Source organism: Orbicella franksi, chromosome 14 (genome assembly GCF_964199315.1).
Source record: "Orbicella franksi chromosome 14, jaOrbFran1.1, whole genome shotgun sequence".
Classification (NCBI taxonomy): Eukaryota; Metazoa; Cnidaria; class Anthozoa; order Scleractinia; family Merulinidae; genus Orbicella; species Orbicella franksi.
Genome location: NC_138158.1, coordinates 23,215,568 through 23,230,358, shown reverse-complemented (window position 1 = coordinate 23,230,358; position 14,791 = coordinate 23,215,568). Strand labels below are relative to the sequence as shown.

Here is a 14,791-nt window from a genome sequence, read left to right as displayed (position 1 = left end):
ACGAATCAAATTGACTGCGGGCTCGATCTCACAAAGAAACAACACTAGTGCGATTACAAGCTGAAAACATCGTAATGTGACTTACTTTCTCCTAGGCTGAGCGTAGTGATATAAAAATGGGCGAGAAGAGGTAAGGAAAAAAATGTCTAACGATTGTCACGTTACTTCTAGCTTTTTCACATCCAGATGTAAGCTTGATAAAACATGTAGTCTTCATAGTTAGCTACAGTTGCTTTGGAAACGATTAACAGTTAGAGTTGTGCGCTCAGTGCACGCGAGACTTAGATATTGCTCCTCTTTTGTCGATAAAATAGTAAAAAAAATAGCTTATGAGCTGAGCTGATGGGAAAAATTTTATCAAATTCAAACTTCTCAGTTTGTAAAAGAAAATAGAACTACAAACAAGGTTTTACTGGTGAAAAAATATTCACCTGCAATTCAACAAATTGACGTCAGTTTTTTATTCGTCTGACCTCTTATTGATGATAAATTACATCATAAAATTGTCAAAGTGGCTGTAAACTTTGATAATGTTATGACGAAATTTATCATCAATAAATTGACAGACGCATAAAATACTGACATCGATTTGTTTTTCACAATAACAAGACCCCAAAATGGCCTAATGCCAGGAATAAATGAGGGGAAAAGACGCTGTAAACTTGCCGTAAACAAAGATAAGTGAATTTATTCAAAATGATGCGAACATTGTCAATAGCTTTTCTTGCTTTTTGATTGGCTACTTAAAAAAAGTCCATAAAATCTCATTTGTTATTCTGTCTAATCAATCTAGTATCAGCACTAGAATGAGCTATTTTAATCCTTTTAAACCTATTTGTAACAGATAATTATTATACCCATCTCTAACCTATGTTATAGATGGGTATAATTATCTGTCACTTGTGTTGGAGGCATAGTGGCCTCATGGTTAGTGCTTGTCCAGGCTCAAACCCTGGTCAGGGGCATAAATTGTGTTGTATTCTTTGGCAAGACACTTAACTCTCACAGTGCCTCTCTCACTCAAGCATACAAATGGGTACGTGTACCAACAAACTTAATGCTGAGGGTAACCCTGTGATGGAACAGCACCTAGAAATATTTCTACTCCCTCCTGGATTGGTCGCTTCACGCTACAGAAACCTGGATAAGCTCCAGCCCGATGGGCCACTTAGCTTGTATGCAGACTTCACCTACCTACATAACCAGTGTTGATATATGAAAAGAAGGAATTTATTAGTTTGTATATCCAGGAGGAATTTAAGGTGGATTTTGGTCCCACTGGTACCAAATAGAATCTGAATAGATGACAAGATGATTTATTATTTAACAGGTTAGAGAAGACCATCTGGGATTTGGCAGTTGAAGAACGAGACAAAGTAGAAAACCACTCCAACAAAGGTATATTTTGGAATTTACTTTCCAAAATGTTTTATTACCATTTCAATCATCATATGTATTGGGCATGTTATTTTATGGGTAATCATAATATAGATAGGACCCTGCATGTGCTCTGATTGGTCGAAAACCCTTGTTTTATCAGATTATAAAACGTAGAAAAGCATGTTCAATTGTTTTTCACCACATTACCTCTATATCATAAAGCAAAGGAAGGAGCCTAAGCTGTGTATTACACTGTGATAAAACACGCCGGCTCGTTATTCTACATTTCCTTCATGTTCTCAAATGCCTGTCGTGTTTTATGACAGTGTAATACACGGCTTAGGCTTCTTTATTTGTTAATATTTACTTTTTATAGATCAACAAGAAGATTCACTTTTATCAAGTAGTGATGAATCCAGCATCTTTATCCTTGGTAGTAAAAACTCTGTAAGTCTTAAACGTGGAGACCTTGTGTCTTAAATATTATGTTGCCTTTTTATATTCTGCATTTTTGAGATCATCAAAAGCAGGTCATATGTTTCGACCAAAGCCACAGTACGAGGTTTGGTTGATTCAAATTCCCTCAAGAACTTGAAGGTGACTTAAACAAGTATAGCTATACACTGCAAGTTAAGATGTCACCTTAAATGAGGGTCACTGAGCTTATTTTAAAGTTATAATCACTTGAAACTAGGATAAGGGGGTGTTTTATAGGTTTTTCTGGTTCTATTGTAGCTTGCTATGTTGTAGAAATTCTGTTAAGCACAACAATTATTGAACCAAGGGTTAGGGTTAGGGTTATATCCGAGGAAATAATCATATATACATGTTAGCTAGAGTTATTATTGTCAGTAAGGATGATCACAACCTGTTCACTAATGATAAGACATTCATTTGATGCCATTGGTGTATCATCAACTGATAAGTGTCATTAAGGTAGCTGTTGCCAGCCACCTTAAATTCCTTTCCCTTCTCTTGATCACAAGCTCAGTCCAATGTGTTATGATGAATCCATGCTATGCTGCAGTTAATGAGTTATAAATATTGTTTCTGGCCTTTCAGCAATTTTTAATTGAAAATTTACTTTATTTACTCATTATTAATTATTGTAAATCAAATATGTTTTTAGGGAAAAACCTCAATGATTTTGAGATTTCTTGACCGGTAAGTAGAACCTTTCTTAGATACCTCTTTCTTTCTTAGACACCTCAGCTTTAAATGATTCTAGGATCCAGACTTTGTGTTATAAAACAAGTTTTAGTGATGTTGTAAAACCCTGTAGTGAGAAAGCAAAAACCTTAAATTCATATTGTTTTCTGTTGTAGTGATGAAGCTCCCAAACCAACCACAGCTCTAGATTATACATTTGGACGAAGAGCTAAAACTGGTCATAATATCGTAAGTTTTTACTGACAGTGTTGTATGTAATTTATAAAATGGTATAGAGCAAGTAAATCATGGAGAATGTGGGCTAGGACTTCAGATCAGAATGACATCAAGGAAATAAGCACATTTGCACTGTCTATTGAACAAGATCAGTGTGAGAGAGTTCCCTCCTCAGACTGATACTTTTAAAATTAACTTAATTTTGGTACCAAGTTAGTTTTTCCTTTGCCTGCATGTATTTAGACTAAAATGGCGAAGAGAAGCTACTGTTAGAAACTCTATCACTGGGGAATATTTTGATATCAACAGCACTGATTAGTTTAGCTTGGTGAACTTCAATTTCTCAATTTCTGCCTGTTTTCTCTTGCAGGGAAAAGACATAGGCCACATATGGGAACTTGGAGGTGGAACATATCTGTCCAAACTGATTGAAATTCCTCTCACTTCTGCTACAATTAGGTCAGTGCATGCTTGCAAGTTGACACTTGATTGCTTGTGAACTTGAATTACTGATGATAGATCTAGGGGGATTCTTGGGTTCAGTTGAACCTGAGAGACATTATAGCGCGCTGACTTGGGCTCAGAATGCCAGAAATCCCTTTTCCGAGGACCTAGATTTTAAAAATTTTCTGGGGGAGGCCCCCCTACACAGGGGACCATATCTCGAACCCTGCTTCTCGAAAATCTGGTATCCACCCCAGAGAGAACATTTGAAACGACCATGAATATTGTTGCTGCATCTTCTCTTTGGTTCTTGTACAGGAGTATGGCTATTGTGATTGTGTTAGACTTGTCCCTTCCAAATGAACTCTGGCACACCATGGAAACACTTCTCTCTCAGGTAAGAAGTCATTGGACAGCTATGAAATGGTTGTGTTTAGTAATCAAACTCACTATATATTGATCAATCTAAATGGAACCCTTGCCAATACCACAGCCATTTTGCAACATAGTTACAAATGACATTACATGTACATGTAGCTAATCTCAATACGTCTATTTAGGTGAAGTCTAAAGTCAATAAAGCACTGGAGAGTCTAGAAAGTGCAAAACAAGGGTAAATTATTCAATATTCCTTTGAACTACATCATGCATTTTTCGTTTTGTATCGAAGACTAATTAGAAAAAAATGCTCAAAATTGATTTGTCTATGGTATGTAAGAATTTTGATTATGTCTTTTCAGTTCTGTACAGCAGCTTAAGAAACAAGCTTGGAAAAAATTTGGAGAAGAACATCCTGTATGTATGAATCTGTTTCTTGTGTTTTATAGTCAGATATTTTTTTTACATGTATTTGTTTGAGAATCGTTCTGACAAGAATATTTGGTTTTATCTTCTTTGTTTTGCAGGACAAATCTTCTATTTATCCCTTTCCCATACCTCTTGCCATAATTGGTGGGAAATATGACATTTATCAGGTGAGCAGTGAGTCAACTCCTGGAAAGATCTAAACATGATATTGGTCTTGGAGCAAGAATGATCAAACAAAATTTTGTACATCTTATGTGGCATCATTTCTCAAGAACCTGAGCCTAAATCAAAAATATGACTTTGCTCTGATGAAGGGCAATCCTCAAAATGTCAGACTTACAAACTTGCTACAATGAGCTACAGTGGTGGATAATTGATCCGTATCAACTTCAAGTTGAAGAATAGCTAAGTGTTTTACTTGCCCTCTGACAAAGTTTCTTTAGTAACCAACAACTTTGCCAAAAACAGGATTGTTTCTTATACTAACTGAAAGGAGCTACGTCATGGTTTGTGCATCTTGAAAAGTTTAGGCTAAATTTTTCAAGTTCTTCATTTGTAATTGGTGTGAAGCTTCCCCATCCTCAGCCATCCTTGTTCTTTGTGGTTTTTTATTATCTCTTCGGTGTTTTTCTATCTTAAAAAAACTGTTATTTTCAGGTTTCCTTCAATTGAAAGGTAATATTGTACGCGGCCAAAATTATAACTTTAAATACCGTGAGCCTCTTTAAGGACCGGTGATTCTGTACAGTTTGGACTGCATGGCACTATTTCAAAATATCCCTTGCTTCTCACCAAGAGTGAAACTATTAATAATGCAAGAAAAACCAATACCAACGTAGTCCTAAAAATATAACGTTGTCACGAACAGCTGTTTTTATTGATATGTTTTTGTAATTTAACAATTCCAGGATTTTGATCCTGAGAAACGAAAAATGATAAGCAGAGCGTTACGATTTGTAGCGCACAAGAATGGTGCTCACCTTCAGGTTGGTATTATACTGCTGATTTTATTACCATTTCTTTTTCTTTCCCTTTCTTTTTTGCTACCCTGGTAAAATAAAGTTGCTTACTTACGTATTATAACAAGTGTTAGTCGCGCAGCTGAATTTTAATTTGGAATAATGATCCTTCAATAGGCCACTTTCAGTATAATAATACAAACTCAGCTTGATAGTGAGGCCTAGAGGACACAAACAAAAGAAATGAATAAACATGGTCATTCAATTCCCTTTGTTTGTGTCCTCTAATCCTCACTGCCAAGCTGAGTTTTAATATATTGCCGGTCTATTGTGGACATGGCTTCAAGAATTTTTGATGATGGACTTAGTTAAACGCGGGGTATTTGCAATTTTCAATTAACAAAATTAAAACTTCTACACAATCCAGATGAGACTACCAATGAGTCGATGCAACGGGCTTTGTGACGTTTACTTGTTTTGCGTTCTTCCCCACGGATTTTCGAGGAAAAGAGAGACTGCTCACAGTCCAGAGGCTTTGTAATTTCTTCTAATGCATTGTCTCAGTCGTAATTAACACTTGAAGTAACTAAGGAACAAACATTGTTTGTCTATCGTGTCTGTCATTACAATTTATTGACAGTTTCTCTCGATTCAAAGTAAACGCGGGAAGCAGTTAGCTCTTGATTGGCTGAGGAATCTGGGGAAACCAGCAGAAATACGTCAAAAGGTTGTCAGTGAGTTTCTCACCACTGTGACTTGCTATCTTCCTCATACTCGAGCTGAATCTCACTCGGTACCAGTTATATCGTCCTGTAGCAAAGTTCTGGCCTGCATTAGTTCAACGCGAACAAAGAGTACCAAGTCATATCACAAATTGAAACCCAATTCATTATTAGATTTCACAGGGAACCTTGACCCTTTTGTCAGTGAAATGTTTCGCACAAATTTGTTATTATGATCAGTTTTGGTGAAAACTTAAAGTTCACTTCCTTTATCAGTTCTTTAGCACCAAAGCTGAAGGTCTGACGAACCGCACCCGGGGTCTGGTTGGGTCACTGCTATTCCGCACCCCACTCAGGTAAGTTACTACTGCATCAGTTCTTCAAGTCACTTTAGTAGCGATGCTTTCTTTGTGCAAAGTCGCCTTTCGTTACTGAACGAATGAGCGAAATTTACTTTCAGTCAGCGCTATGCTAACAAAGTAGCCTTCTGAGATTATTAGCCGATATGAACTAACGTTGCAAAGAAGTGTACTAACAAGTGTAACGTGTTTATACCTTGTTTTGTAGTAAAGTGGTATCAGTGGATCACAACAAACCCGTCATTGTTCCAGCTGGCCAGGACTCGTTATCTCAGATTGGTGAGAGCGTTTTCACTGCCAGCACTTCTCTCCCGTAACTGACTTAGCGCGCTCAACACTGCCATAAGTGTAAAATCTAAACAGCTTTTTCTTTAAGATCGCTGTTTCGGCAGGTTCTTTGTTAGTAGTTCTACAATTCAATATTCCTCTCTTTGTGGATAGAGAGTTTCTAAATGTATGAGGGCTCGACTAACCCCAAATGAATCTGACACCTTATCATGTTCCATCACTCACAAGTTTATTTTGTTAAACAGGGGCACCCCCAGTGGCCAGTCAAGATATGGGAAAAATACACAGCAGGTAAATACACCAGTTAGCATCTGCAGTCTCATTCCTGATTGGTCGACGCAACTCGTTTATCATCTTTGACAAGTGAACGGTTTAAACGAAGTAAAACGAAGCTTTTTGGATAAAATATCTGTTTTGTGTTTGTAAATAACAGGTTTACAAAATCAAATTCTGATGACTTCTTGTACAAAGCTTGAACTTTTGGGCAGTTTTTTTCAGTTTTAAACTTTTTTTTCCGATTGGTTAAAGCGAGTTAAAGGAGTTTTAGGAACCAAATATGGAGAGAGCTAAGGAACCTTAACCTGAAGTAAACAAGTAGTGACTTTTGATTTTTTAGTATACCTCGCTTTACTTTTCAGGGATCCAACTGAACTTTGGAAGGCTGCCTTCTCCGCGTTTTTTCCACCCGAGGTAAGGCTCGATGTAACTTTCCATTGAAAATAGTAGTTTTGTTTAAGAAACGACAGTCGATCCTCTACAGTCCCAAACTTAATTGATACTTCTCCTTACGTGCACCTCGTTAAATGTTTCTAATGAGAATTCGGTGGTTGGTGTCTTTGGGTAGATGATCTTCGATGTTCATTGTTGTTAGGGGTGGGTTTTGTTATAGAAGGACAATTTTCTTTTATAGAAATCCCAGGGCCGCAGCACTAGCGAAGATCCTTCTAAAGATCCTCAGTATGCTGAGCCAGCGGTCGACACTATGAGGAAACAGAAAGATGAGGTAAACTGGAAACCACAATGATAATTCGCCTTGTCAGGTGTTGAGTCAATAACGCAAACCTTACATTACTTAGAGACTGAGTGTCATCGCAAATGCTTGCTGGAAAAAAAAACCTCTCACTTTATTATTATTATATTAGTTCTTTGTTTGAGATCTTCAGAGACATGTTTAAGGCCTATTTCAGCAATCTGGTACTTTCGCTCCAGGTCACGTTTGTGGTGTTCTTTTAAAATTCTGCCATGTATTATTATTATTATTATTATTATTATTATTATTATTATTATTATTATTATTAGCTGTTTACTGACAAACTTCAATGGAAATAATATTATTCTTAGTATTATTTTTTGCATAGTCTGGCAAAAGGTTAGAAATTATAGGTACAAAAATGCTTTGAGATAGATAAATACCCTTGTGATTTTTTAATCACAAGCAGCTGAAGATAGATGAAGTATCAAGTATTCCATTTGATTACCGCGATTTTGAACATGATTGGCCGAGGTTTTTGTTATGTTAGTTATTTCCTGACCCCCCGGTGCTCAACTGAAATGTTTCGAAGTCTTGGTTGTGAAGTACTTTTTAAATTACTTTGTAAATTGCTTTTGTTCTTTGCAGGAACTTGAGAGATACAGGAAGTTGGCCATGCGGAAGGTTCGAGACACATCCAGGGGGGCTGGAGCAGAAAAGCACTCACGGTGATACACAGCAGCATCGAGTTGATTTCAGAGGACTCGGCGACACTTCAGAACAGCTCTGGCAGGCTGTGTTCAATATGATGAACTACTTTTATTTATAAAGTATTTATGCTGGACAAGTCTAAAGCAATGTTAATAAAAGTCATCATCATACATAGGAACGATTTGTATTTGCACACTCTTGAGTTCTCTTTATAGTACTTCACTGAGTCCAGTATTTCATTGCTAACGTGAGAGCATATGGCACAGAATTAATGACAATAAAATGTAAAAGGTTTCCATTGCCACTCGCACATCGTTTGTCTTTGTGTTGTCCACAGGCACCCCAGGCCATAACTGTTATTGAGTAGTTACTTAGCGTGTAAGCAACCACTCTTAGACGCGTGAAGGCAAAACGAAGAGTTATACACAGTACATGTTGACCATACCATTCACCTTTCGCGCCTTTCTCGTCGTTTTGGGAACAGTGGGACTGTGTTTAAGGGGTTTCAGTCGTATCTCTCCGACCGTACGGTCTGTCGAAGTGTATGGCTCCGTTTCTGATCGTCGCACCCTTATGTTTGTGCTTGGACCATTGCTACATTCACTGTACACCTCTCCAAGTGGTCATATTGCTCGAACTCATGATATCAATTTTCACTTAAACATATATGCGGACAACATGCAGCGGTATTTATTACTCAGTTTAAGTCTTCCCCTGATGATGGACCGGAGTGAGTCCAAGTTGATGGCCTGTGTTCGTGATATCGCCATCTGGATGCTTTGTAATAAACTAAAAATGAACGAGGACAAGACTGAGGGTATCCTTGCATGGACCTCGGCCTCCTCTATCATTTATTACAATATGTGATTTGACAGTATATTTTTCTTCTAATGCACGTCACATTGGTGTTATATTTGATCAGTCTCTTTGTATGTTACCTCATGTAACATTGTTTGTAAAGTGGCTTTCTTCCATTACGCAATATTGGTATGATTTCACGTACCTCACAACTGAATTCGTTGTACGTTTAAATACGGTGCCTCATTCACGCCTCAAAACTTGAATACTGTAACTCGCTGATGTACGGTTTACCTAACTTCGTCCTTAAAAGACTTCAAAATGTACAACATATTGCTGCCCGCCACGTATCATTGTCACCAAGATGCTGATCTACACTGGCTTCCTATAAATTTACGCATTGAATTCAAGACCCTCCTTATCACTTACAAAGGCCTTCATGATTTCGCTCCTCGCTACATCAAGGACTTACTTATCAGCCCGCGCGCAACCTCAGATCGTCTCAAAAGAATCTCCTTACCATAATATTAATCTAAAATCCTATGGCCGACGTGCCTTCTCTTTTGCGGCACCTCATCTCTGGAACGGCTCACCAGAGGACATCAAGAATGCTGGCTCTATTAGCGTTTATAAACGTAAACTTAATTTAAACGAGGTTTTTAAACTCGAACGTGAGATTTTTACCTTTTTATGATATTTTTCTCTATTTTTTTTTTCTTGAGAAAATAATTTTTTTACTAGCCGACCCTGCCAGACAGCGCGTCACCAATACATTATAGCTTTTCAATTTTGTTTAAATTGCTCGACTTACATCTTGTTTACACAAATGCATGGAAAAGGTGAAATTATTTCTAAACACAAATCTCATTCTTTGGCGAGCTACCTGACAAGGAAAGTTTGTTTTCTGACAACAAATCATGGTCACTGCAGAGCTAGTCCAAGCTACAACTCGGAAACTCTTCTAACCACATATCCTGGCCATTAGCCAAGCTACACGTCCCGAAAAATTTGTTTTCGGACCACAATTATGGAAATTTTCCGTCGCTGAGCTGCACTCTTGATGACGAGGGTTGAGCCACCTATTACCGAAAATCACAGCACCAAAGTTTGCAGTTAGTGCCAGACTGCAGCTTTGAACACTTGCATCGAATCTGGAGCTGTTCACGTGACTGCGTACAGGCACGTATGACGTAATTTGCCCCTGCTGTGGGGAGGCCAAATCGGTGAACAAATCTGTCCCAAAAAATCTCGATACAGACTGGATTACGATTGCGTTGCACTTTGTCACCGCAATTGTTAGTTTTGCGATAACTGCAGAAATTCTCGCGGGCTCATTGGCTTAATTTCATTGTCAATAAGCGGAGAGACACATGAATTTATGCGATGCGTCAACGAGCGAGAGAGGACAATTTGACAATTTCTTAACGTAAAAAAACGAATTAACGCCAGTTTTTCATGCATCTGTCCTGTTATTGACAATGAATGTCAAAGTAGTCTGCGGAGCCACTCGGCTTTCGCTTCGTGGACTCACAGCTACTTTGACAATGTTATGACGAAATTCATGATCAGCGGTGAACAGGACAAACCAGGGATGGCAGAGCGTAATTGGGAGGGTGCGGGGGGGGGGGGGGGGGCTTACAGAGTCTGGATATATTTATAAAATTATTATTTTGTGTAGTTTTTGCTTGAAATTGGGGGCCTAATGATCCCCCCCCCCAGTACCCCCGGCTCCGCCGTCCCTGCAGACACATGAAGAACTGAACTCAAATAACACACGAAATACAGAACTTAGACTTAAAAAAATGTTATAACATTTATATACCCTCCCTACAACTTAAGATCATTTTGTTACCAAATTAAATGGATGACTAACGGGCAATAACTTTTAATACTTAAATGCCAAGAATTTAAGTCCGGTTATCAACGGCAACGTGTTTGGTTGGTTGCACTACATGGCGTGTAAAATTTTAATTTCGGATTCTTTTGATCACAGATTTCAGACGTCACTTTCTTTGATCCGCACGGAATCAGCAAGAATTCAAAATTAAGTACAAGTTCGTTTCTTTAATTACAGCCTTCATCTGGGCACGAGAATCGTCAGCAAACTATTTATAATTAAGCTTTCAATAAAGTGTTAATAGTTAACTTATTAAATTGGTTTGAAAGAAAGCAACTTATAGGCAACAATGTAGGTCATGATCTCTGGAGCTGACAACCTAGAGTGAAGATCGAAGTTTCAAGAAGTTTGTTTTGTAGCTAAACATAATCTCTACTTTTTAAAACAATTTTCTCCGATAGTTGAGCCTAACTAAACGATTTATGGTATTTTTGCTTAATCCACTTGAATATTTTGTTTATCTCATCGAAAGAAAGATAAAAATCTGTTTTTGTCTTGGGAAAATAAAAACAGTACGACGCATCGCTAGGAGACAATCGACTAAGACGAACACAAAGAAATTAATCAGTGAATTGATCAGAGGTTTCCATAGTAACAGCCGGGACTTCGTAGCCTTTGTTCGCCGTCACAACAGAGTGCACTGGCCGCCCGCTCTTCATTGATCAGTCACTCTCGCCATGGCGGCCCTAAACCTTTCAGAACCATGACGGTGTCTAACAACATGGCTGATTCTTCCTCACGGGAACGTGAAGGAGAAGCAGAACGCAAACACATCGAACAACAACATCGAGAAAAGAGTCTGACACCTTTCGAACGCTTGACGTACGATTTATCTCACGACGAACGCTATATCAAGGAAATAACTCTCGGCAAACGAATTGGATTTTATCGCATTCGAGGAGAATTGGGTAGTGGGAACTTTTGCCAGGTTAAAATGGGAATACATTCACTTACAAGAGGTAAGAATGTTAGGCGATCGAGAATTATTGCATGGCGGCCTGCGTCACTTAGCGTGAACTTACATGCTACCTTTACTTGCAGACAAAGTTGCTATCAAGATCTTGGACAAGACAAAGTTGGATCAGAAAACGCAACGATTGCTATCTAGGGAAATTTCTTCGATGGAGAAACTCCATCATCCCAATATAATCAGACTTTATGAAGTGATCGAAACGCTTTCCAAGCTGCACATCGTGATGGAATACGCGCCTGGTGGCGAATTGTTCGCTCGAATTTCGAACGAGGGAAAATTGCACGAGCGAACAGCTCGTCGAATTTATGCCCAAGTAGCATCCGCAGTAGAACATATGGTAAGTAGGCAAAACGGGATTTTTTTCCTTAATGATATAAAAGCATTCAACACTTGATGTAACAAGCTTTAGAGCGCCAACAGAGTGTATGGCTACTCGACATCGTTTCCTGCTAAATAAGTATTTAGCGTTAAGACGTAAGGTAAGCTTTCATTTTGTAAGCTAGAACGTCTTAAGACCGATCGTTCTTGTTTGGGGATTGAACAACTGGTACACTATACAGATTTTAACAATGTAAAATAATGAAGGTCGATTTTACTTGCAACGTTGCTTATGATGTTTCATTTCCTGAATTTCAGCATGACAACAACATAATTCATCGCGACCTCAAAGCAGAGAATGTGTTCATTGCGGGTCCGAATTTAGTGAAGGTTGGAGATTTCGGGTTTAGTACATTGTCAACTAAGGACAGCACACTTAATACTTTTTGTGGTTCACCACCATATGCCGCCCCGGAATTGTTTAAGGATGAACACTACATCGGAGTGTATGTGGATATTTGGGCTTTAGGAATACTACTTTATTTCATGGTCACTGGCGTAATGCCATTCCGTGCCGAGACAGTAGGCAAGCTAAAGAAGTGTATTCTTGATGGAACTTATTATTTGCCAGAGTTTTTGACCGATCGCTGTCGGTTCCTTTTACGGAACATTCTGAGACCTGTTCCTACAGATAGGTTTACAATGGAGGAGATCAAACACTCCGCTTGGCTTGAAAGCGAAGTGTTTCCACGGCCTGATACAAAGTACAGTCTCTGTCCTTCCGGTACGGAGAGTACGGAGTTGTCTGAAGACGAACGAGATGCCTTGAACACGATGAAAGAACTTGGAATTTCGTCGGAACATTTTGCGAAATGTAGAGATTCAAGGGACAGTATAACAGGAACCTACAGGGTAGTCCTTCATCGAATTACGAGAAAGAAATTAGACCTTATCCGGAAAACGTCTACACTCAGCACTTACAGCAACAATAACCACCTGATGGTGGATTCTCGACCACACAAGACTGAAAGCAACGAAAGAGGAGCTAAGACGCAACCCAAGTCAAAATTCTGCATCATTCTATAATCTCTGTGAAATAGTTATTTTTGTTATAAACTTCGTTAAAAGTTTCAAAAAGTGATTTTAATTTTGAACGTGCCAATTTCAATTTATTTTTTGCGAGAACTTCGAAACATTTTTTTATTGCTGAAAAACAGATTTGAAAGGTTCGTACGGTAAGTATTTGAATGCTTTCCATGCAGGTTCGTGGTTTAATTCTTTAGCATCTGTTAACACTTGAGTAATATTTGCATATAGTTTTTACACATTTTGTCTCAAAAATTTGTATATAAACATATCATACGCGAGGCTCTCGTTGAGGAAATTGAGACATGCAAACATACATACATAAATTATTTGTTTGGCAATACGTTGCTGGGTTGTGACCAGAAACCGATCACTGTAATATATTTTGCATGAGAGTGATTTTATAATATACATTGCAAAACTTCGTAAACCGTCAGTTGAAATAACCAATCAATTATTGGGAATTTCATCTGTCATCAGAATGTTCAACTTGATGAATTTTGTCTTGTCAGGCTCCAGATTTGCGAGTGACACTAGCCTATATCAAATTAACATTCTCAAGCCCTTTCAGAATATTTAATTGAAATGTTCTCCTAATATTGTTCAAGTTCCGTTTATTGCCTCACAGTCATGGTCAAGTTGTTTAATTTTTGCAGAAATATTGGTTTATTACATGACCAATCAGGTGTCAATATCCATAGAAAGCTGAGTTAATTATTTATTAACACAACCCATCTCCAATCAGCATTCTTAAATATTGACAATGTTGCAATTTGATGAATAATGTACCTCATTTTCTGAATGATGTTTACGGAAGAGTGAACTTGCATAACATCATTGACGTCTTTAGCAGACATGTTCCTAGTTCAATTTTTTTCGCCTGAGGCAATGAAATTATCATTGTTATCGATGAAAAATCCACATAAATGCAAAAGCATGTTTGACAAATTTATGAGTTTTAAATTAATGGAGACATTTGAAACAAGCTTTGCGAATAAGAGTGATTTGGGACATAGAAAATGACATGAAAAGATTTGTAGATATTGAATTTCTCGAAGACTGGAACATATTTTTGCGATGCAAGTTTGCATTAACTTTATTTAAGTCCAGCATCTTACTGGTGTGAAAAGGAAAATAAAAATATTTTTTATAAAAAAAGATGTTGCTTAACTTTCCATGAAATGCGAAGGCTTCAGGTCATATGATTGTTTATCAAAGCAGCAAGTTAACCAATTATCCATATAAATTTTTCCCAGCTCATGACTTACAATTCTTTTTCTTCATCTTTTTGCATTTTGTTCCACAATCAACTGATGTTGACTGAATGCTAGCGGATACTCTGTGACTTGCACAAACAGACTTGTATGGGATATGGTAACTTTTCAAAATACAGATAATTGTTATATCAAACTCGGATACCTCAAATTAAGCTCCCCGGATATTTTTTTCAGTAATTTAGTATCAGCACTATCTGGAACTATCTTTCATTCCCTTGAAAGTTCAAGATAGTGGGCTCAGCTGTGTTAAGTGAAAACCACCAAACTGAGATAAAAATCAAAATATTTCATACCAATCAGTGACTTAAATCCTGATTATGATGGTCATGCTTTGAACTTCTGACTCCAGAAGAAAATTGAAAAACAACAACAATAAACAAAAAACATATAATCAGTATATTGAAAAAAATTAATTG

General features: G+C 37.8%; 2 protein-coding genes across 2 annotated transcripts; both read left to right on the top strand.

Annotated features, from left to right (window-relative positions):
• Positions 1-42: 42 nt before the first annotated feature.
• Positions 43-9,587, top strand: LOC145467120 (cytoplasmic dynein 2 light intermediate chain 1-like). The gene is made up of 17 exons (XM_081450657.1): positions 43-130; positions 1,331-1,398; positions 1,757-1,827; positions 2,510-2,544; positions 2,706-2,778; positions 3,137-3,225; positions 3,529-3,607; positions 3,771-3,823; positions 3,951-4,005; positions 4,116-4,184; positions 4,926-5,003; positions 5,975-6,054; positions 6,266-6,336; positions 6,591-6,636; positions 6,984-7,035; positions 7,256-7,348; positions 7,964-9,587. Exons 1-17 carry the CDS (start codon positions 117-119, stop codon positions 8,045-8,047), a joined length of 1,110 nt encoding a protein of 369 aa, XP_081306783.1. The 5' UTR covers positions 43-116; the 3' UTR covers positions 8,048-9,587.
• A 1,668-nt stretch (positions 9,588-11,255) lies between these two features.
• LOC145467633 (serine/threonine-protein kinase NIM1-like) lies at positions 11,256-14,172 on the top strand. The gene is made up of 3 exons (XM_081451210.1): positions 11,256-11,680; positions 11,763-12,031; positions 12,331-14,172. Exons 1-3 carry the CDS (start codon positions 11,425-11,427, stop codon positions 13,096-13,098), a joined length of 1,293 nt encoding a protein of 430 aa, XP_081307336.1. The 5' UTR covers positions 11,256-11,424; the 3' UTR covers positions 13,099-14,172.
• The last annotated feature ends 619 nt before the right edge of the window (positions 14,173-14,791 follow it).

Coding starts and splice junctions, on each gene's coding strand:
- LOC145467120 (XM_081450657.1), top strand. Junction 2,545..2,705: donor ATTTTGAGATTTCTTGACCG/GTAAGTAGAACC, acceptor TTTCTGTTGTAG/TGATGAAGCTCCCAAACCAA. Junction 6,637..6,983: donor ATGGGAAAAATACACAGCAG/GTAAATACACCA, acceptor TTTACTTTTCAG/GGATCCAACTGAACTTTGGA.
- LOC145467633 (XM_081451210.1), top strand. CDS start 11,425: ATGACGGTGTCTAACAACATGGCTGATTCTTCCTCACGGGAACGTGAA. Junction 11,681..11,762: donor AATACATTCACTTACAAGAG/GTAAGAATGTTA, acceptor CTTTACTTGCAG/ACAAAGTTGCTATCAAGATC. Junction 12,032..12,330: donor CATCCGCAGTAGAACATATG/GTAAGTAGGCAA, acceptor CCTGAATTTCAG/CATGACAACAACATAATTCA.